Below are 22,282 nucleotides of genomic sequence, written 5' to 3' on the forward strand. Positions count from 1 at the left end.
GTGCCGTGGCTCTTGACATTGGACAATAAACGCACCAGATTGGAAATGTCCGAACAAAGTCTGGCCCGCTTTCAGTGCAACCAACAAGATTTTTTGCGCCGGTTTGTGACTACAGATGAAACGTGGGTCCACTACTATACCCCAGAGACAATACAGCAGTCAAAGCAGTGGAAACATGCTGATTCACCACCACCAAAGAAAGCAAAGGCAGTGCGTTCAGCCGGGAAGGTCATGGCCTCAGTTTTCTGGGATGCAAAAGGCATTCTGCTGAAGATTATCTTCCTACTGGCCAAACAATTACGGGGCAATACTATGCAAACCTCCTAGATGAACTACAGGAAAAGATACGCGAAACAAGGCCTGGTTTGGCAAGGAAAAAGGTCATCTTTCATCAGGACAACGCTCCGCCGCACACAAGTGTTATTGCCATGGCAAAACTTCATGAACTGGGGTACGAATTGTTGCCACATCCACCTTATTCACCTGATTTGGCACCATCAGACTTTCATCTATTCCCCAAGCTGAAAATTTTCCTCGGTGGATGGAGATTTTCTACAAGGGAAGAACTGACAGCTGAATTGGAGAGGTATTTTGCAGGCCTGGAGGAATCTCATTTTCGAGATGGGATCAAGGCATTGGAACATTGCTGGACCAAATGCATTAGTCTACAGGGAGACTATGTTGAAAAATAACAGCAGTTCCACCGAGGTAAGATACTTAATTCTAGTACATTCCGAGAACTTTTCAAACCACCTACGTACAATACATATACAGTAAACATGAAACAAGAGTTTACAGCACATTTAAAGGACGAGCAAGAAACTACTAGCAAGACCTTCCTTGTCCCATCCTTTCCTGTAAGGCTCTGTCATTATTACAGCTCTGTACTTGTGTTAATGAGACTTATGATTTACTATCTGCGTCTGATGAGAAGTCGCAGCAGCTTGCAGGTATGGCACGAGTAACAGATTTTTTTTTTGAATCAATGCATATTTCTTACTGTTCATTGTGCAGTACTTACAGTAAATGTGTAACTCAGCCACAAGTGCACTACCACTTTGAAACTTCACGACACCACCTCAGTTCGCAACAGTCACCACGGACGGAACCATTATTTATTGTCAGGCCTTGAGACTTGAGATAGGCACATGCGCGGCAGCCGTGCTTGCACCTTGCACCATTTACCCCACATCCACGCGACTTCTCGTCAGACGACTATAGTACTTGATGTGCTCAGTGATAGTGATTATAAAGTACACAGTGACAATTTATTATCCATCCTTGAGCAACAAATGTTTATTGTTGAAAACTTATCTTTTAAAAAAGAGATTGTATGACAGGTATGTGCGGAAGTATTGCAAACAATTTCCGGGAAGTTCTATACCATCAAAACCATATGTCTGCACTTTGATAAGTGGCACGCAACTGGATCAGTCTTAAACAAAAAAGTCATTATAAAAAGACGGTCTTAAACGATGATAAACTTGAAGATACAAAAGCCAGACTCCAGGATAGCCCTCATAAACCATTTAGCCGTTTAGTCCTTTAGCACAAAATTGTGGTATCTCATCCAGCTCAGTGGATTAAGATTGGCGCAGGGACTGTTATTTTATTTTGCAACATCAATTTGCATGAGTATGTGTGAATTCACGTCGAAGGCCAGCAATTTTCAAGTCAGCATTCAGCGTGTCTTTCCAGCATTGTTTTGGTCTGCCACGATATCAGCAACTTACAGGTGGTGAGAAAAACTGATGACAGTGCTCTGTAAAGTGTAGACTACATGTCTGAGCCACTGGAGTCTTCTCTCCTGCATCTTCTCTGTCATGGACACAATACCCATCTGTTTCACTGTGTAAATAGATGAGCAGTGTGGCTCCCAGTGACTAGCAACACATGCACACCTCCATCATATCGAGATGGCGCTCTGCAGATTTGGTGGTTAGCCAGCATTAAGTTCCATGTAATGTGACTGGCCAAATTATTTTACAATAGATTTTGGACTTTAGTCAAATCATTATTTTCTTGTCACACAAGACCGACGTGACCTTTCAATTATAGCCATATCATGGTAACTCTCAATCGCACATCATGAGCAATACCACCAATGCCTTTTTGGGATACCAGGTACTGAAAGCAAGTTGTCTTCTTCACATCGTTGCAGTTTACTTTGACAGAGCCTGCACTGGAAGTGGTTTCCAGGTACTCCATTTTTATGATGTTTAGATGGAGACCAAACCAGCCAAAATGATCACATCAGGCCTGAACTTGCTGCAGCTCTTCACTGGTCGCAGCTGCAAGCTCAACATCATCTGCATGAATAGGTCCATGGTGCATTTTGTTGCAGATCTTGGGTGATAATGTCCAAGACCAGAACAAAGAGCAATGGGGAGAGTGCTGAATCTTACAGAACTCCTACATTCACATGGAAACTTCCTGATTTTCCAGCAGGACATCACACTCTGCTACTGGTGTTGACATACAGCATCTGAACCTAGTTTCCAAGCAGTTCGGGACTTCCATAGTCACACAGCACGTACCAGGTTAGCCCACAGGGCACTCAGTCAAATGCTGCTATTTGTTAACATCCCTTCAAATCTATGGTTTTTAACAGACAGTGGATATCAGTATTGTTACGTGGCAGCCCTGTCATAGCCCGGGGAGCTCCCAGCCAGCCTGGAGGGCACGGTTGGCTGGCATTTCCATGTTCTGTTCTCGTCAGCTGGCCTACTTGTGAGTTTCTTAGAGATTCAACAGAAATGTTTCACCTGGATCCCATCAACTGAGCCATAAAAGGGAAGGCTAGTCGGTCATATTTGGGCTCCGTGGTGGAGCTATAGTCAGTGTTGGTGCTGGACTCGGAGTCAGTGTTGGACTCCGTGGTGGAGTCAGTGTGAGACTCAGTGTGTTGGGGTTCTGAGGGCGACAGAGGTGTTGGTTGTTACTAGCGTCCCACTGAGTTCTGAAACAGCTGTGGTTGTTGGTATCAGAGTGTCCAGAGAGTAGCTGGACTGAAGACATGCTGAACAGAAGACTGCGTACTACCTCAGAATACTGTGTATTCATGTATTTCTGCGGACTGAAGATCGCTGTGAGTCAGGGAGGGAAGCCACTATGGTGAGTGCGAGGGTAAATGGACCTGTGTTAATATTCGTTGTTGTATCGTCCTGTTGCTGAATACAGTAAAACCTCGTTAATTCGAAGTTGTTGGGACTAAAAAATCGGACTTCGAATTACGTGATTTTGAATTAACCACCAATTCGCAATTCAGAAGTACCAACACTTGCTTAAAGCAAATACAAATTTTTTTTTTTTTTAATATTCCACCTACTCAATACTAAAAAATCATGTGATGTTTTTACAAAAACATTACAATGACATTAAAAGGTACTAGTTTCGGTCCACTGTGGACCATCATCAACCTAGCCAAATTACAACAGTAAAAGACATAGTGATAAAAATAGTATGGAGAAATGAGAGGATCTAAAAGGATGGGATGGTGGTGGAATGACAGATAAAAGTGAAAAAACCGTATTTGCGAATAATGATAAAAGTAACAGAAGTGTTCACAATGACAAGTAAAATCTTGTGAAGTCACAGTAAAAACTCTTGATGAGATAGTCAGGTTGGCAGTTGCTCCTCTGTTGCACGATTGACATATATAACTACGTATATGCTTCTAGAAAGTTGTAGATGTAAGTTCCACTTTTGCGTAGAGGGAAGAATTGTCCAATGAGACTAGCACCAGATTAAAATTGACAAAGTTGAACCTGTTCTATGGTGGAATTAAAGGCTTTCTGTGTTGAACAGAAGTCTCAGATCAATCGGGACCCCAATGAACCTTGCGCTGCGTGGAACAAACTTGCTGGATTGAATGCAACTTACGGAATCCGTAAGTCAATCTTGCTGGATTGAATGCAACTTACGGAATCCGTAAGTCAATCCAGCAAGTTTGTTCCACGCAGCGCAAGGTTCATTGGGGTCCCGATTGATCTGAGACTTCTGTTCAACACAGAAAGCCTTTAATTCCACCATAGAACAGGTTCAACTTTGTCAATTTTAATCTGGTGCTAGTCTCATTGGACAATTCTTCCCTCTACGCAAAAGTGGAACTTACATCTACAACTTTCTAGAAGCATATACGTAGTTATATATGTCAATCGTGCAACAGAGGAGCAACTGCCAACCTGACTATCTCATCAAGAGTTTTTACTGTGACTTCACAAGATTTTACTTGTCATTGTGAACACTTCTGTTACTTTTATCATTATTCGCAAATACGGTTTTTTCACTTTTATCTGTCATTCCACCACCATCCCATCCTTTTAGATCCTCTCATTTCTCCATACTATTTTTATCACTATGTCTTTTACTGTTGTAATTTGGCTAGGCTGATGATGGTCCACAGTGGACCGAAACTAGTACCTTTTAATGTCATTGTAATGTTTTTGTAAAAACATCACATGATTTTTTAGTATTGAGTAGGTGGAATATTAAAATTTTGTATTTACTTTAAGCATAGTCTCAACTCAATACGGAACCTAACAATGAAGTTTATTATTTTTAATGTACCAACACTTGCCGCATTACAAAATATTCTAAGGCCTGTTACTGCATGCAGTTAACCTTGATTCACAGTTTATACCGTTCAAATGCAATGAAAAAAGAACTATTTCCAAAATGTATCGAAGAAGGTGCATTTACAGTATTCAAATAATGAACTTGGATATCTCACTGGCAAACATAACCTCACGCAACGAAAGAAAGGGAAAAAAAAAAAAAAAAAAAAAAGCAAGATTCAAAGATGAGGAGAAATCTGCTGGCTCCCATGTGGAAGTGCTTGATTCATTGGATTACTATACTGTATGCATTTTAGATCCCTTGTATTTACACAGAAAGTACCCGATGCCCTTAAAATCAAACTTTCCTATGACTCTATCCTTGTACGATTTCCCACCGTGGCACTTCTCTCATACTTCAGAAACGTAAACACTTGCCGCGTCACAAAGTATTCTAAGACCTAGTAATACATGCAATCACCTCGATTCACAGTTCAAACCTTTCAAATGCCATGGAAAAAACTATTTCCGAGTATCCAACAAGGTGCATTTACAATGTTCAAATAATGCACTTGGATAAATAACTGACAAACATAACCTCACGCAATGAAACAAAAAAAATCACACAATTCAAAGGCGAGAATATATTATACTGATTCCCCTGCACAGATGCATTTTTTTTTTTTTCTGTACCGTTTGCATTTTTAGATGCTTTGTACTGGCATGGAAAGTGTCCGACGCTTATCAAACTTTCCTATGACGAGGGGATAAAGTTTTTTTTTTTTTTTTTTTTTTTTTTTGCTAGTTGTTTTATGTCGCACCGACACAGATAGGTCTTACGGCGACGATGGGACAGGAAAGGGCTAGGAGTGGGAAGGAAGCCCCAGGTATAGCCCCAGTATTTGCCTGGTGTGAAAATGGGAAACCACGGAAAACCATTTTCAGGGCTGCCGACAGTCTGGTTCAAACCTACTATCTCCCGAATACTGGATACTGGCCGCACTTAAGCGGGTATAAAGTTTCTCGCTTCCATGTGCACTGCAACGCACTACAATGACCCCCATTCCCCACCCTTTGTACGATTCGCCGGCTGGCACTTTCTCCTTTAAAAACATAAGATCGTTTGTGCTCGCATTAAAATAAGCAATGCAGTTTCATCAGCAATGACAAGATTGTTCGGTGCCTACGAATTTATTATATGAGCCAAGTCTTTTCGTCAACTGTCGGCATTGCCAGTGTTCGTGGATTCTGTTTTTCCGCATACTGCCTGTTGTGTGATATTATGGCATTCCTTAAATATGAAATATGAAAGAATTCCGATTTCATTCAACTTAGCTATCATGAAGCGCACTGTAGACCCACCGAAGTGAGTGTAAGTGCAGAAAGCTACCCCTCCACGTTCCGGAACACGCGTTCTATTATGACGCGGCTAAATTTCGAGTCGAAATTTCTCTGTAACATACTATTCTTTTAAAATGTAAAGGCAGTTTCGAATTAAAAGTCTGAATTTCAGTAATGGAGCCGACATTGTACTTCAAATTATGAATTATCCCAATTTCGAATTAAACAATTTAAATAACATGCAAAACTGTATCTCATGTTTCCGGGAACGAGAGTTTCTTCGAATTAGGCGGGATTTTGAATTAACCAATTTCGAATTATCGAGGTTCTACTGTACTGTTGAGCTGTTCCTATTTAGTTGTTCACTGCATGTAACTGTGTGAATTACTTGAGTGTGTCTGGAGTCAAACCAAGGAATAGTCATCATGTGTTGTGGAGCCCGTGGCCCTGTGTTCAAATCCAGCTGTCTACATACAGCTGCTGTACGAGGTGACTGGATTTGGGGAAGTGAAAGTAAGGATTAGCTGTCCCAAGGTAACAGTAAGGGTCTGGACCATTTACTGTGTCATAAGGAAGAGAGACTTGTAAATAGAGAGCAATTAGTAAATGTGACCATTCTAGCTGAAAAAAAAAAAAAAAAAAATGAGAGAAAGAGAGTGTACATTTATTGGGTCATCCTGAAATAAATTAGAGTAATGAAATGAACAGAGTTTTATTTGTAACAGTATTATCATCCACAGCAGGTGTTTAACCTGTCGAAAGCTGACAAACCCACTGCATTTAAACATCATCACATGCACTGACCTCAGCCAGTGCTGGATTTATAAACAGTCCCATTGAACTCAGGCCTAGGATGCCAAATTTTGGAGATTAATTAAGCTCACCAAAACAAAATAATTTATTATTGTTGTTCTATAACAGAACAATATTTTAATGTTAAATTCTTTACTTTTTAATTGAAATTAAATTAAATTAAATTAAATATTTACAACATGTTATAAATAATAAAATCAATAATTACCACCGTTATATTATTAAAACTTTTTTTACATATACTGGTATAAAATGGTAATTCTGAACACAGTTACATGGAATTATTTTGCTAATTGTTTTTCATAGACTAATCATTTATTATTATATTTTTTTAAAAAATTTAAAATACGTTTTTAATAATTCACTTCATAACCTAATTTTAAAATTCTTATTTTGTATGTCAGTAATCAAATTCTGTACCTTTAATCCTTAAATATCGAGTTTTGTTACTGCCCTGTACGATTTACTTATAATAGGTTGCAATAAGAGGGAGTGTCATAAAAGTGTTGCACCAAAGATGAAAGGCACCCTAAATCTAGGCCTGGTGTCAGTTGTGGTCAAATCTGCCAAACTTTATAAGTTCAGTTAGCGAAAAATGATGTCGTAAAATTAGGACCTTTAACCTCAAAAACCTGAGGAATATAGAAGACTGTATTCAAAAGACAACTTACTTTTGCACTTGAACGACGATGTTTTCCATCTCCTGATGATGCCAGAAAACTGTTCTTACAAGCAGGAAATGAAGGAGCAAGCTCCATTTCTGCTATAAGATCCAGCACGTAATCTAGACCATTTGTCTCTTTGGAGACAAGTTCATCCTCTAAGCATACTGTCCATCCATCACACTCCGCAATGCCTCTCTCTCGTACAACATGGGAAGCCAATTCTTCACTGGTGGTCCATGAATCTACAGGTACAGTACGAGACTCACCTAAAAAAAGTGGGGATTAGTGATAATCAAAAATGAATTTAATTATAATAAAAGCTACTAAAAGAAAGACAGTGTATTGCAAAGAATAGCAACGGAAGGAATTTCACATTCTGGTGTTATGACACTGACCATTTGTGACCAATTGTGCCAACATCAAAGGACTTTAAAAGGACCTTAAAAACGTTGCTAGTTTACCAACTGTATAACACTACAGTAATGGGTAAACATAACAAGAATAAAGTTAAAATCAGAACATCGTTTTATGCCCACCCTGCATTTGTGAACAATGTTAAAAAATCATCTGATGACCAGCAATTTTAAAATAAGGGAAACATGTACATCCCCTCATGATATAAAGAACGTTACTGGCAACTGCCACAAAAACTTCATTCCAAGAACTCCACAGTTTGTTTCACCTCCGTTTACTACCATAACAGGTTGGAGTCAAGAGTAGGAAAATAAGGTGTAAGGTGCATGCATCAGTGCACCATGCACAGACAACCTATACCAAGTTACCCAAAATGTACTGGATGTGGTTAACTTAGTGGATAAAGTGTATAAAGCAATATTAATAAACGCTAGAGAACCCATGCTGCTCTGCAACATTCATTATAAGTAGGTCAGATAATGTGTCTTGAAATAAAATTGCTCCATGCGATGCCCAGGTAATTTTTTTGAACGTTTATTTTTAGGATTTGTATTACCTGTTAATTATGTGTCAAGTGAATTATTAGTTGATTGATATTTTACTAATTATTTTTTAGTTTTAGAATTATTGTTGTGTGTTTAATTTAAAGTTTTAGATTATTTTGTTTCAGGTGAAATATTGTCCTTGTGGCAGCCCATATTGTGTGGGAAGTAGTTGATCCTTTCAAATAAATAATAAGTAATTGTATGTACTTACGCATTCCGCTATGGTTACGATATATAATAGAAGTCTGTTATAGCGAGTTCGGGATATAACGAGAACCCCATTTTAAAGATAGGTTTTTTATGATAAAGATGTTGATACCAATAGGAATCCTGAGATATTTGTTCCGAATTAGTAAATTTATAATACCAATATAGTTGGTCCGTTATTGGACATTATAAATTTGCCAAGTTTTGGTGTTTTGGCTCATTGTGTTCCATGGTATGCACTAGCCATGAGCCTTTCAGAACCTTCAAATACCACTGGACTGAGCCAGAATCGAATCTACCAAGCTGGGGTCAGAAGGCCAGTGCCTCAACTGTCTGAGCCACTCAGCCCAGCAGTTGATTTTAGTACTAGGTACAGTAAATAAATAAAAATGTGATACATCAAGATAAGACAGTATGCATCACTGATTTCAGAGGTTAGTTTATTGCTACGTCGGGTTAAATTTCAGAAAGGCTGTTCTCTCATAAATTTACAGCAATAAATTATTATTATTATTATTATTATTATTATTATTATTATTATTATTATTATTTTGCCGGGCATACAATATGTTTCCTTAATACTTGCATGGTAAAGTATTTGAATTTTGTATATCTTTTCTCAAATTTAGGGAAATTCGGGTATAACGACAATCCGCTATAGCAAGTAAATTTTTCGCCCTTGTAAATTCTCGCTATAACAGACTTCTACTGTGCACGATTCCAACTGTCACTGGGACTGCCACCAATCAGCCTAGAGAACCCCAAAACTGTGAATTCAATACCGATATCTATCATTTTGGAAGTTTCCTTTTTTTCTGTCTTCTCAACTCCCATGTCGACGGTGGCTGAAATTGGACTTAATGTCATTTGAAGTGTCATTATTTAGCTCAGCGATCCCGAAAACTATGGATTCAATACTAATATAGGTCACTTTCTATTATTTTTACATGCCACTCCCTCCCCGCTCCTCCCTAGGGGTGCTCGGTGTGTTTTACTCCCACGGTATTTCTCTCCAGATAGTGTTAAGTCTTATGTGTACCCAGTTTGCAAGTTTCGTAAAGATATTGCTACTTAACTGTATGCAACCAGCTCAGTACAGAATGTATTGCAGGCTAGGGTAAGCCTTCACCTGCAATTACTGGAGTGATCATTTAATGATTTGATTTTATGATTACTCAAAATTGACAGAACTTTGAGACCTATCAATGACTCACCGACAGGTAATTACAGAGGGAATAAAACCAAAATGAAGCAAATCGGTCCAGTAGAACGAACGGACGGATTGGACAAAGCTGTTTTTAGTAAACTTTTTTAATATATAGATTAATAAATTCAATATTACAGCTATTTCCTCTTATGTTTCTGGCACAAGAATAATAACCACCAATGGTGACAGAGATGCGATTAAAGAAACCTTCGCTTTCTTCTTACAGAGATATGGAAGTGAGTAAATTACACATTACGGAAGAAAATATATTTTGGAATCAACCCTTCATTATCTTGAGAGAATTAAAACACATTTGCTGCAGACTGGTTTTATCCCTGGAAGAGGAATTTGTGAATAGGAACTGAATATCCAACAGCTCATCAAAAAGTGCAGAGAATTCAATATTAAGGCATTCATCTGTTTCATGATTACAAGAAAGCATTAAATTGTGTGCAGTGGCAGAAGACATGGATGATACCTGCTGAAATGGGAAAAAGTAAGTTACTAATACACTGACCATGTCCTTCAATGAAGGAAAGTTGAACCAGTAGAACTGAATATTAATCCCCATATTATTCAACAAGGAAAAGAAGAGAAGGCTCAAAGAATGGCACCAAAATAAACTGAAAAATTTAACTCCTTGTGGTATGCTGATGACTTGGGCTCTAATTTCTAAGATGTCTTATTTTTATCGTAGTCTCTTTTTACAAACTACTCCAGAAAACTGCATAAATAGACCCAGAATTCTTTATTACTCCTGCCATGAACAATGATGAATGTAAATCGGCCAATTTTGGGCTACGTCACCTCTATATAAGAAGAGCAATTAACGGCTTTCATATCGCCTTATTTGTAATAAGAAAGGTTTTCACCAGGTATCCAGCTACCATTTGTGAAATCTATGGCTCACATTGTTCACTATAGCACCTCTTTGACTGCAAACAAAGAACACTTCCTCTTTCATTATGCTGAAGGTGAAAACTAGTATTAACAATGAATTTCTCTTTTTAAAGTCGTATGTACACACTGTATTTAATATTAAATATTACTTTTACAAACTTAAGGTAAATTATACATATTTCTAGCTTTTGTGAAAATAACAACATGGTTTAAATTGGCCAAATAATTGCATATTTTGCTATATTTTATCAGGTCATATTTGACCCCCAAAAGTGGTTTTAAAAAAAGTATATTTTGGTCATATTGTACAAATTTTAAGTACGGTACTGGAAAGAAAGAATCAAGTGTAAAATTGTCAAATCAAGCCATTGGAAAGACAGAAACAAAAAAGGAACTCAGAATAGGGAAAACATAATGGCTAATGGCAAGTTAGTGACGAAAGAGGAAGTAACAGAAGGATGAAATTAGGACATGTTACCATGTTTCTATTTCTCTACATACGATATGATTTGACACTTTGTTGTTCCTTTCCAATACTTGCATTATCTTGTTGGGATCCTTTCTCTCTATGTGTGTTTAGCCTGTGTTTACCTGTATTTGTCTTTATCTTAAGTTTATTCCTTTTCTTGATTTACCTAGCTTTTTTCTTATCCTACACTTCCTGCATCAAGACTGAAGATCTACTGAGTTGGCCCCTCGATGAGTATTGAAGCCCACCCTCCTGATATAGCTGGGAAGCAGAGATGAGCTTATTGAGGACTGAGAAGAAATGGATGTAGAAGAACAGGGATTGATGAGGAGAGAGCTTATCTAAATGAGAACATCAGTGTATGAAGATGTGGAGATTGCCCTTGTCCTTTTGAGTTTTCATGTTTGTCCTTGTCTACTCTTTTTGATGATGATGATGATGATGATGCTTGTTGTTTAAAGGGGCATAACATCTAGGTCATCAGCCCCTAATGGTATGAAATGAGACGAAATGCAATGACAATTTAAAAGTCCAAAATTCATCCACCGACTAGAATTAAAAACGTGATCATGAAGAATGAAAATATAAATATGAATTTAAAATAATCGGAAGAGCCAACTCACAATAGTGAAAGTTAAAAATAATTCCAAAATCGAAAAGATTTCTAAAAATGACGAACAATTAATATGAAGGTAAAACAATCAGTGGATCCAACCCGCAATGCCTCACCTTACCAGGAACTATATTAAAACAATAGTATTATTGACCAAAGGACTGCTTCCAAAGCACAATCCTGAATCAATGATTCCTGTTGTCGAAAGGGGTCCAAAATCCAGGTCAACGGCCCCTCATAATGGTACTTATCACTAGTAAAGTAGAACTATGGTATTTCTCAAGTTGCGGTACTAATCAAAAGTCGCGTAGACTCACAGTGTTCCAAACATTATGGTACTACTCACAAGTATTGTTCGTCGTACAGGTAATGCAGACCTATGGTGTTTCTCACATAATGGCGCCACTCGTAGGCAACGCAAACCCATGGGGTCCTCACCTAGGTGAACTAATCACGGGCGCCTGTATTTCCATGGTGTTCGTCACTTGGCGAGTACTAATCATAGGCAATGCAGACCAACGGTGTCAATCATATAGTGATACTAATCACAGACACGCTCAGTCGCGTAGTGTTTCTCATATAATGGTACAAATCACAGGCAACGTAAGCCCGTTATGTTCCGCATATAGTGGTACTAATCACAGGTACTGGAAACCCACAGTGAACCGCTCTCTGCTGCTACTAATCACAGACCTATTGTGTACCTAACATAGTGGTACTACTTGCAAGTAAAGGCAACCCATGGTTTTCCCTGCGTGACGGTACTAATCACAAGTAGTTTCATGGTTCTAATTCAATCATTCCTTGGCTGCCCCTTTTAGTCGCTTCCTAAGACAGGCAGGGGATACCGTGGGTGTACTCTTCATCTGCGTTCCCCCACCCACAGGGGGTTGTCTACTCTTTTTATTGCTCCCTCTTTCACCCTTGACCTACCATTTTCGTCCTATTACGTTTTACTTTTCATGTTCCTATCTCTCTGCATATGACTTATAATAGTATTAGATGTTCAAATATTATTCACAAGTTTTCTGCCAATAATGCCAAGTGATTTTGTTTATGTTTGGTTATTTTAGATATCCTTAGAAATATTTTGTGGTTAACCCTTAGAACCCAAGCAGTGGGCCATGACTGACCATGAAATTATCCTGCACAAATCCTTGGTAGAGCAATGTCCGACAAGATTTTCTTTGCTCTGTAACTTCTTCGTCGGGTTACACATACATGAATCACAGATACAGTAAGCTACTGCCATCTGTTGATGACAATTCAAAGCCATGTATTGCTATAATCTCTTTGAACTCAGGCTTTGTGGAGGCTTCTTTGAAGACCATGCAAGTTTGTAAACAGATGTTGTTTAGCAACATAGCGTCATTCAAGGAGCATGAGAAGTAATTAGCAAGATTTTTAGACGAAAGTGATGTTCATTTGAGCGATAGTGGGAGCAATTTTTAATTAAGTGTTGATGAAGTTATTGCAAAATTAGACTGGATTAGCAAATTCGGTGATGAACACCCCGATAAGGAGAAAATTATGCGAAATGGTACCTGGTACAACTCTTGGAAAGATTACTGTGACTCAAACTTCAAATTCAAATGAATCTCATTCACAGATACATCAAGTTAAAAACCACACCATGGGACCAAACCTAACAGTGAACTTAATTCTTTTCAGTTATCCATGACCGACAGGTTATTGATCGGAATTCTGTGCAAACTAACCGGTATGCCAATGTAAATTTTCAGAAGATTACACCCCTAAATAGTCATTCAAACTTCATTTATTGTCATCCAGACAGAAGTAAAAACTGAAGTTTTCAGAGACCGTGAGGGAAGGGACTACAGCATGAGAGTTTTTCAGAAATCCATGTACAAGAAAGTCTAAATTACATTCTGGCGAGTGTTTTGAGAAGTTCCACACAAAGCACAATTACCGATGAAAATGTTACTGTCTGAGATCATTTCAGGGTTAAAAATGCTGAACATTGCACATGGGTGTGGTATTATACTTGTATTTATTTTGTTGCCCATTTGATTTTTATAAATATGTGTGTGCAGTCACTTACCCCTCTGTAAGCAGAGTTTTAAATGGAGCTGGATAGGAAAGCATGTTTGGAGAGAAATGGAGGGTTACGTTTGAACATGATAGATTTTGCAAGCAGTAAGTTGTCAAAACAGAAAGGACAATAGCATGTCAGGAATGTGACGAGTTCACTGCTGCTGTTTCAGAGTAAATTTTGGACAATATTTCATTTCTTTTGCATCATATTTCGAAGTTTTATGTCATAATTTGGTATTTTTAAGGTGTAAGTGCATGCATATTTTCAGAGATTTAGGTCACAGAAATCCAAGCTCTAATGACAACATGACAATTTTCTTTTCTTCAGAATAAGAAATGTTCAGCCTGCTCAGCCAAACTGAAGATGTAACCAATGAAGTTGACCAGGAAATCAACAGGGTCAAAACCATACTACTGATCACTGACAGGCAAAATAGGGTTCAAAAGAAAACAACATGTTGGCAATCTGTGAGTGGTGGATAAGCTTGTTTACTCAGAATCATCGGTTCAAATTCAAGGCAGATGTACTGTGGAAATCAGAAGGAGAATAGTTATTATTGCAAAAAATGCAATACCACTGATCCCAAAAATATGGAAGAACTACAACATTAATATTGCCTTGTCAATGTTAGACACCAGAGAAGAATGATCTACACCTTTGATATGATCTGTAGGAGGAGAATTCTGAAAATGTCACGGACTGCCAATAAAACCAATCAGTCAGTAATAAAATAACTGAAAGTTGAAGTATGACTGAGATCCACAGTAAACGAGCGAAAGTCCGATACATAGGTCATATCATAAGTAGAGATTATCTAGAAAAAGTTATTCTTTCGGGGCATGGTTGAGAGCTCAAGAGACCATAGGAGAACTCCCAACATGTCCTAACAAGAATGACTGAAAAGAGAGATTTGTGACACAAAATAATGGCTGTCATTACAAATTAACCCTGAATCTAGGTCATCAACAAGGAAGAAGCTTTGTTTCTATAATAGTTATCATTAATATTAGCTTACCATCATAAAAGTGCACAGGTAAGGCCATGTTGACACGCTTACGATTAGACCTCCACTCCAACAAACAAGGTGGGTAAGTCCTGGCTAGCTGGCACTCAACACGAGATGACTGAAGCAGCTTCCTCTGGCAGACAGCCTTGTATCCATTGTATCCATTATCAGATACATACCTGTAAGAGATAAAGATATTCTTAACAGAAATTTCTTTTTTCAGTTTTTAGCTACTTTTTTATGGCCAAGAGACATCTTTGGCCATCATCTCCAAATATTATGTTTAAATACTGTAATATGACTGAAATATTGGTTCCTTGAAATGCAATGTATAGCATATTTTAAACAATAAAAGTGTATGGAAATTTTATATTAATTGCTATTATCAAAAAAGCGTGTTCATCTTGAATGAATGGGTTCTAAGTATTTTGTATACAAAACAGACTGACCAGAAGATAAAACATTTATACGAAGGAGAAGTGTGAAAACTGTCTGTGACAATAGACTTCATTGGTGGATTTATTTGGCATTCACAAATTATTTTGGAAATCCATTACTATTGCTTTCCTATCACATTCCTTTTATGAAGCAAGCATTGCAGGTTATCTATGTGCAAAATGCACTTCTGATGCTTTTAGGTGCAATGTAGTATCAGTACCTAGGTTATGCAGTTCAACTTCAATTTCCTTGTGCTGAGCACTCTCACCATAAAGAGTCATTAATTTTGAAGTACTAGGTTTAACCTCAGCTTGTACAGGTCTCATATGTACTGTGCTTATATTTGACAGAATAGTTTAGACTAGGTAATGTTAAATTTCTTGCAGAATACTTTTCTGTAGCTTTCAAATGACATAAACATTGGGATGATTTTTTTTCCACCATTAAGCTCTCTGCAAAGAATACTTTTTGTGAACCATGGAGCCTGAAGTGGCTCTGTTTACCCTTAAGAGACTTTATATGATCTTCAGCAGACCGAAGGGTTGATTCTGAATACTTTGTTGTCTAATTTGTCCTGCCATAAGTTACAGTTTCTGCTACATACACTAACTGACATTCCCCATTCTTAAGGAGCATGTGTTTTCTACACTGCTATATATCTGCATGACTATACCCTTTTCTGTTTCGAACAAGTCCTTTACTGATTCTTCTGACCTTCATGTACAAATTTGTTGTATTGGCTTTTTTTTTTTGAATCACCTGACATCTGACATTCCCCCTATTTCCCCATGTTACAATTATACCAGTAAATTGCAACATTTATTGTAACGTATATTGAGTCAATGAATTACCGTAAATAATTAGTATTAATTTATGAGATAATTCATCATTCAAAGTACTGGGAATACATCTAGAGAGTTACCCTTTTGTGCTACAAATTATCACAAGTTGTTCATTTAATGGCACAACTGAGAGACACAATATTTTCTTATGTGCATAACTGCTATTTTACTTTCTTTCAAAAAGACTGATAATAATTCAACAATTAATTATAAAACAAAGTAATAAAATTAGTATAAGGAGCAGCTCTGAATGGTACTTGTAAATCATTATTTAAAGACCTTACAATTCATATACTATAGTAGTAAATTTATAAATCTGTAATTTACACATGTACTGATAAGCTAAGAATAATCGTTGGTCTCCGGATCTCAAGACCATGGGTTCAAGCCTAGCAGAAGTAGTGGGGTTTTTAAAGGGTGTAAGAAAGTCCATTTAACACTCCATGTCGTATGTTGTTGACATGCAAAAGATCTCTGCTGAAACATTTGGTGTTTACCCAACAAAATTAATTAAAACTCAGCCATAGAATAAAACAGAAAATCAAAATTGACATGCTCTTACTTACTGTAAGAGACTTAACTGCAGACAGAGCATGAATTCTGTGTACAATATTTAGGAGTTAGGAAATGATATTACAAAAAATTATAATAGTAGATCTTCATAAACATTTTGTTGTAATAGTTCATTTTAACAACCCTCATGCTCCTCATAGGCCTACAATATTTATCAGATATATACTGATGAATAATAGAAATTTTTTGACGTATTTTGAAACAGTCTATTGTAGTTTATAATGCTTACTAGCTACAGAATGATATGAAGTACTGTACATTTAGTAATGTATTCCTTACTTGAGTAGATATTTATACAAAGTCTTGGAGGGTGGAAATACTGAGAGACAATTGGTCATTAACAGCCAGCCTCTTTCATTGTTAGCATCATTGTCATTTTTCCAAGTTTGATTGCAAAGTTGACACAGGATTTCATCTCTCATTTTCTCATTTACAATGCCCTGAGGGGAAAAAAAGGAAAAATTAACATAATTAGTTCTTTGAAACTCAACACTTCAAGATAGTTATTGCAAGATATAATCCATCTACAACCGGAAATCTTAAATTGATTTGGTTAAAAAGAAACAACCATTTTGATAATATTATTGCAATAAAAGGGTTTGTATTAGAAACTTGTTGAGCATTTGAAATGAGACAAATTTCCTACTGAACCAACAATACTCATATCTTAAAGCAGAAAATACAGGACAGACTTCGGGAATTGTTTCCCAGATACTGCAGGCTTACAGAGTACTATATAAACGGGTAGGGAGAAGATACAAAAATTAAAATTGTCTCATATAATACAACATATTGACTACCCTACGTACACCATCTATTAAGTATTCAGTTCGGAGACTGGTTGAAATCTCCAAAATCACTACCAAAGGTTATGTGGTTATAGAGAAACCGTAAAACCTGATGGTGGTGCATAATGAGGCATACAAGGCACGTTGACGAATGAGGTAGATTGCCATTGCTTTCCTCTCTGGGCCAGAAAGTGCTACAGCTGCACATCCGTCCCTATGAGTAGCACCTTTTGTAACATCAGGATGTACTAGTCCTGCTCGGGACTTCGTTATTCTGCACCAACCATACCTCAGTAGCCTCCATACTACTACAGCCATAAATGAGACTCTGTGGAGGCTCTGTTTGCTCTATCATCATCATCATCATCATCATCATCATCATCATCATCATCATCATCATCATTTCCCATTTCCAGTTTCCTGGGTCGGGTTGTGAATCAAGGACCTCCATTGCTGCCTGTCTCTCCAGCACTCTTCTCCTTTCTAAAGTAGATCTTCTGGTCTTCCTCCCCTCTTCTCTATGCACTACCACACTGAATCTGTCCATCTCTTTCGGGGTCTTACTCGTGGTCTCTTTCCTGTTAACTTCTCTGAAAAAACTTTTTTTGGCACACTCTCTTCTCCTATTCTCATGATATGCCCATACCACTTTAGCTTTGTGGTTACTATCCTGTCTTGAAGTTTCAAGATTCCCGTCCTATTCTTTACCTCTTCATTTCTAATTCTAACCTTTCTGGTTTTGCCCTCGATACCTCTTAGGAATTTCGTCTCTGCTTCCTGTATTCTACTCTCCTTTCATTTTGTTGTAGTCCACAATCCAGCTGTATAGGTTAGTATGGGTTCATAATAGGTTGAATATAATACTTTCTTACATTTCTTCGGGACATCTTGGTTCCACAAAATACCCCTCGCACTCTGGTAGAAACTGTTTGCTTGTATTCTTTTCCTAATTTCCTTGGTTATCTTTCCATCTTCTGTGATCACACTTCCCAAGTACTTGAAACTTTTAACCACTTCCGGAATTTTTCCATTCAGTTTTATCTTTCCTCTTCCTTTCTTCCTTTCCCTTTTCATCGCTATTGTTTTACTTTTCTCAGCGCTTAGTTTCATCCCAAATTTTTCTACCTCTTGATTCTATACATCTACTTGTTTTTGCATTTCCACTTCATCCTCACTCCATATCACTGTATCATCTGCAAACAATATGGCTGTTGTCACCTGTCTTCCCAATCTCTGCAAATAACCTTAGCCTTTATGGGTGGGGTTAACTTTCAATAAGTAACCAGGGGAACCTGACCCCTACACACCGCGTCCCCAGGTGGCGGATAGGGGGTCCTTACAGTAACTAGGGTTGGTTGAAATACCCATTACAACCCGCGGACCAACAGGTAGCCCAATTCCTGGGGGCTTTAAAGTACTGGGACACCCTCTCTCCAGGGGTCATAAATATGGAGGGCCCTTGCCCTGGGTTATTGGGTAAAGACCCCAATGGCATCTACAGCGGAGAAGATGGACTTTGGTACAGTGGAAATGGCGGAAGGGGCAAACCCATAGTGTCTGTACTCCAGAGGAACGGCTACAAAAGGCGTCTGACTCCATGCTAGGGGCAGCCTAATTTGAACCCGGCAGAAGGTAATAAAATGCCTTTGGGAGTGGCAAACCCATCGTACAAACAGCCTATAAAATGAGTGCGAGTGAATCTCTGCTTGCTCTACAGAAGCAAAAATAGCAACAGGCGATCAAAAGTGAAAATGTGAGAAATTGTGTTTAATGGTGCAAACGGCTTTTGGTTGTACATACTTAAGCCGTATGTGAAAAAAGTAACATAAAAAGCATTATGGTAATTAACATGATCAAGCAACATCAATTATCGACAGTATGCAGCAGCATCTGCTCCAGGCAAGCTTTATAACCCTTTCCTGTAAAGTAACAAACTTACACTTTCAACATGTAGGGACAGTCATTATAACTTTTCTTTCGCCATCTTAAAAATAATACTTTCAATCTGTTCAAGTAAACAAAGATTAAATACAATATAATAAATGATAATCAGCAGTGATTAAAAATAAACATGTAAAGGATAAGAATAATATATTAATCTATATATATAAAGTAGCTTGTCCTGACTGACTGACTGACTGACTGACTGACTGACTGATTCATCATCGCCGAGCCAAAACTACTGGACATAAAGAAATGAAATTTTGGGGATATATTCATATTATAATGTAGGTGCTCGCTAAGAGAGGATTTTTGGATATTCCGTCGCTAAGGGGGTGAAAAGGGGGGTGAAATTTTAAAATGAGTGTGTCTATATCTCAAAACTTTAAAAGTTTGCAGATGTGAAAATTGGTATTTAGAATCTTCTTTAAAAATAAGGAAACACGTATTTTTTTGTTTTCAGACAATCCCAATAGGAGGGGTGAAAAAGGGTGAAAAATGGGTTGAATGCCTTTAATCAGGATACCGCTACTTATATCTCAGAAACTGAAGATATTACAGACCTCAAAATTGGTACTTTCGATCGCGGTCAAAAATAAAGAAACACGTATATTTTTGTTTTTGGAAAATCCAATTAATGCGAGGGTGAAAGGGGGGTGAATTTTTAAAATGAGTGCATCTATATCTCAAAAGTTTTAAAGTTTAGAGATGTAAAAATTGGTATTTAGAATCTTCATTAAAAATAAAGGAACACGTACTTTTTTGTTTTCGGAAAATCCCAATAGGAGGGGTAAAAAGGGGTGAAAAATGGGTTGAATGCCTTTAAAGAGAATACTTATATCTCAGAAACTGAAGATATTACAGACCTCAAAATTGGTACTTTCGATCGCTTTCAAAAATAAAGTAACACATATTTTTTTGATTTTGGAAAATCCAATTATTGCGAGGGTGAAAAGGGGGGTGAATTTTTAGAATGAGTGCATCTATATCTCAAAAGATTTAAAGTTTAGAGATGTAAAAATTGGTATTTTGATTCTTCATTATAAATCAAGGAACACGTAGTTTTTTGTTTTCGGAAAATCCCAATGGGAGGGGTGAAAAGGGGGTGAAAATTGGGTTGAATGCCTTTAAAGAGAATACTTATATCTTAGAAACTTAATATATTACAGGCCTGAAAATTGGTATTTGGGATCTACTTTAAAAATAAAGAAACAGGTATTTTGTCGTTTTGGGAAAATCCAAATAATGGGGGGGGGGGGTGAAATGGGGGATGAAATTTTAAAATGAGTGTATCTATATCTCAAAACTTTTAAAGTTTATCTATGTAAAATTTGGTATTTAGAATCGCCTTTAAAAATAAAGAAACACGTATTTCTTTGTTTTCTCTAAATCCCAATAGGAGGGGTGTAAAAGGGTGAATAATGGGTTGAATGCCTTTAATGAGGATACATATATCTCAGAAACTGAAGATATTACAGAACTGAAAATTTGTAAACGGGATCTCCTTTAAAAATAAAGAAACACGTATATTTTTGATTTTGGAAAATTCAATTCATGGCGGTTAAACAGGAGTGGCAAATTGGGATGAATTTTTTGAAAGACTATATCTACAGAATATCTGGGAAGCGTAAAATGTTACAGACGTAAAAAGTGGGTATTTGGAATCTCCTCTAAGTGTAAAGAAACATAGGTGATTTGTCTTTGGAAACTCCACTTAAGGGGGACTAAAAAGGGGTGAAATTTTAAAATGAGAATTTATACAGTATATCTCAAAAAACTCAACATGTTACAGAAGTGAAAAATGGTAATTTTTTAATTCTATTAAAAATAATGAAACGTGTATTTTTAGTTTTCGGAAATACCACTTGGGAAGTGGGGGGGGGGGGGGTAAAAGTGACTGAAAATGGTGTTGAATTATTTTAATTAGGCTACTGATATCTCAAAAATGAAGATGTTACACACGTGAAATTTGATTTTTGCAATCTGCTTTAAACGTAAACAAACACGTATTCTCGGAAAAGGGGGTTTGGGGGTTAAAGGATTGAAAAAATTAATTGACTTAATTGTATGAGAATACATACATCTAATAAAAACTAAAGTTGTTACAGACGTGAAAATTGGTATTTTTATCTCTTTTAAAAACAAAGAAAAGCGCGTTTTTTGGGGGGGAAACAATCTTGGGGGGGGGGGGCGGGAGTGAAAAGGAGCTGAATTCCTTTCATGAGGACACATAAATCAAAAACTAAAGAGGTTAGAGTGGTGATAATTGGTATTTAGAAGATCCTTTACTATTAAAGGAACAAGTATTTTTTGCCTTAATATCACTTTGTGAGGGGGGGGGGGGGGGGAAGTGTGAAAGGAAGTTAAAAAAAGTGAATTATTTTTAAGGGGATACTTATATCTCAAAACTGAAGGTAATAAACGTGAACATTGGTATTTGGAATCTCCTTTAAACATAAAGAAACACACCTTCTTTTTATTTTTTGGGGGGTGGGGGTAAATAAACTTAACGGCGGTGGGGTGTAAAAGGCGGTGTGACCAATTGATTTTACTGTTCATAATGTACTTATAAGGAGCCTCCGTTGCTCAGGCGGCAGAGCGCCGGCCTCTCACAGCTGGGTTCCGTGTTTCAAATCCCGGTCACTCCATGTGACATTCGTGCTGGACAAAATGGCGGCGGGACAGGTTTTTCTCCGGATACTCCGGCTTTCCCTGTCATCATTCATTCCAGCAACACTGTCCAATATTTCATTTCATTTGTCACTCATCGATCATTGCCCCAGAGGGGAGCTTCGGCAGCCGGCACAATTCATATTGTCGCCGCTAGATGGGGCTTTATTCATTCCATCCCTGATCCTGTCGAATGATAGGAAACAGGCTGTTGACTTTCGATGTACTTATTCTGATC

The 22,282-nt window shown here is 37.5% G+C and overlaps 1 protein-coding gene across 1 annotated transcript in view; it reads right to left on the reverse strand.

Annotated features, from left to right (window-relative positions):
* Myo10A (Myosin 10A) overlaps positions 1–22,282 on the reverse strand; it is a 460,053-nt gene that overhangs the window by 316,469 nt on the left and 121,302 nt on the right. The window contains exons 18-20 of the mRNA XM_068228601.1: positions 16,925–17,085; positions 14,802–14,971; positions 7,382–7,641 (exon numbers count right to left, since the gene is read on the reverse strand). Coding sequence (XP_068084702.1) covers positions 7,382–7,641; positions 14,802–14,971; positions 16,925–17,085 — 591 coding nt within the window. The remainder of the gene's footprint in view (positions 1–7,381; positions 7,642–14,801; positions 14,972–16,924; positions 17,086–22,282) is intronic.

Source organism: Anabrus simplex, chromosome 7 (genome assembly GCF_040414725.1).
Source record: "Anabrus simplex isolate iqAnaSimp1 chromosome 7, ASM4041472v1, whole genome shotgun sequence".
Taxonomy (NCBI): Eukaryota; Metazoa; Arthropoda; class Insecta; order Orthoptera; family Tettigoniidae; genus Anabrus; species Anabrus simplex.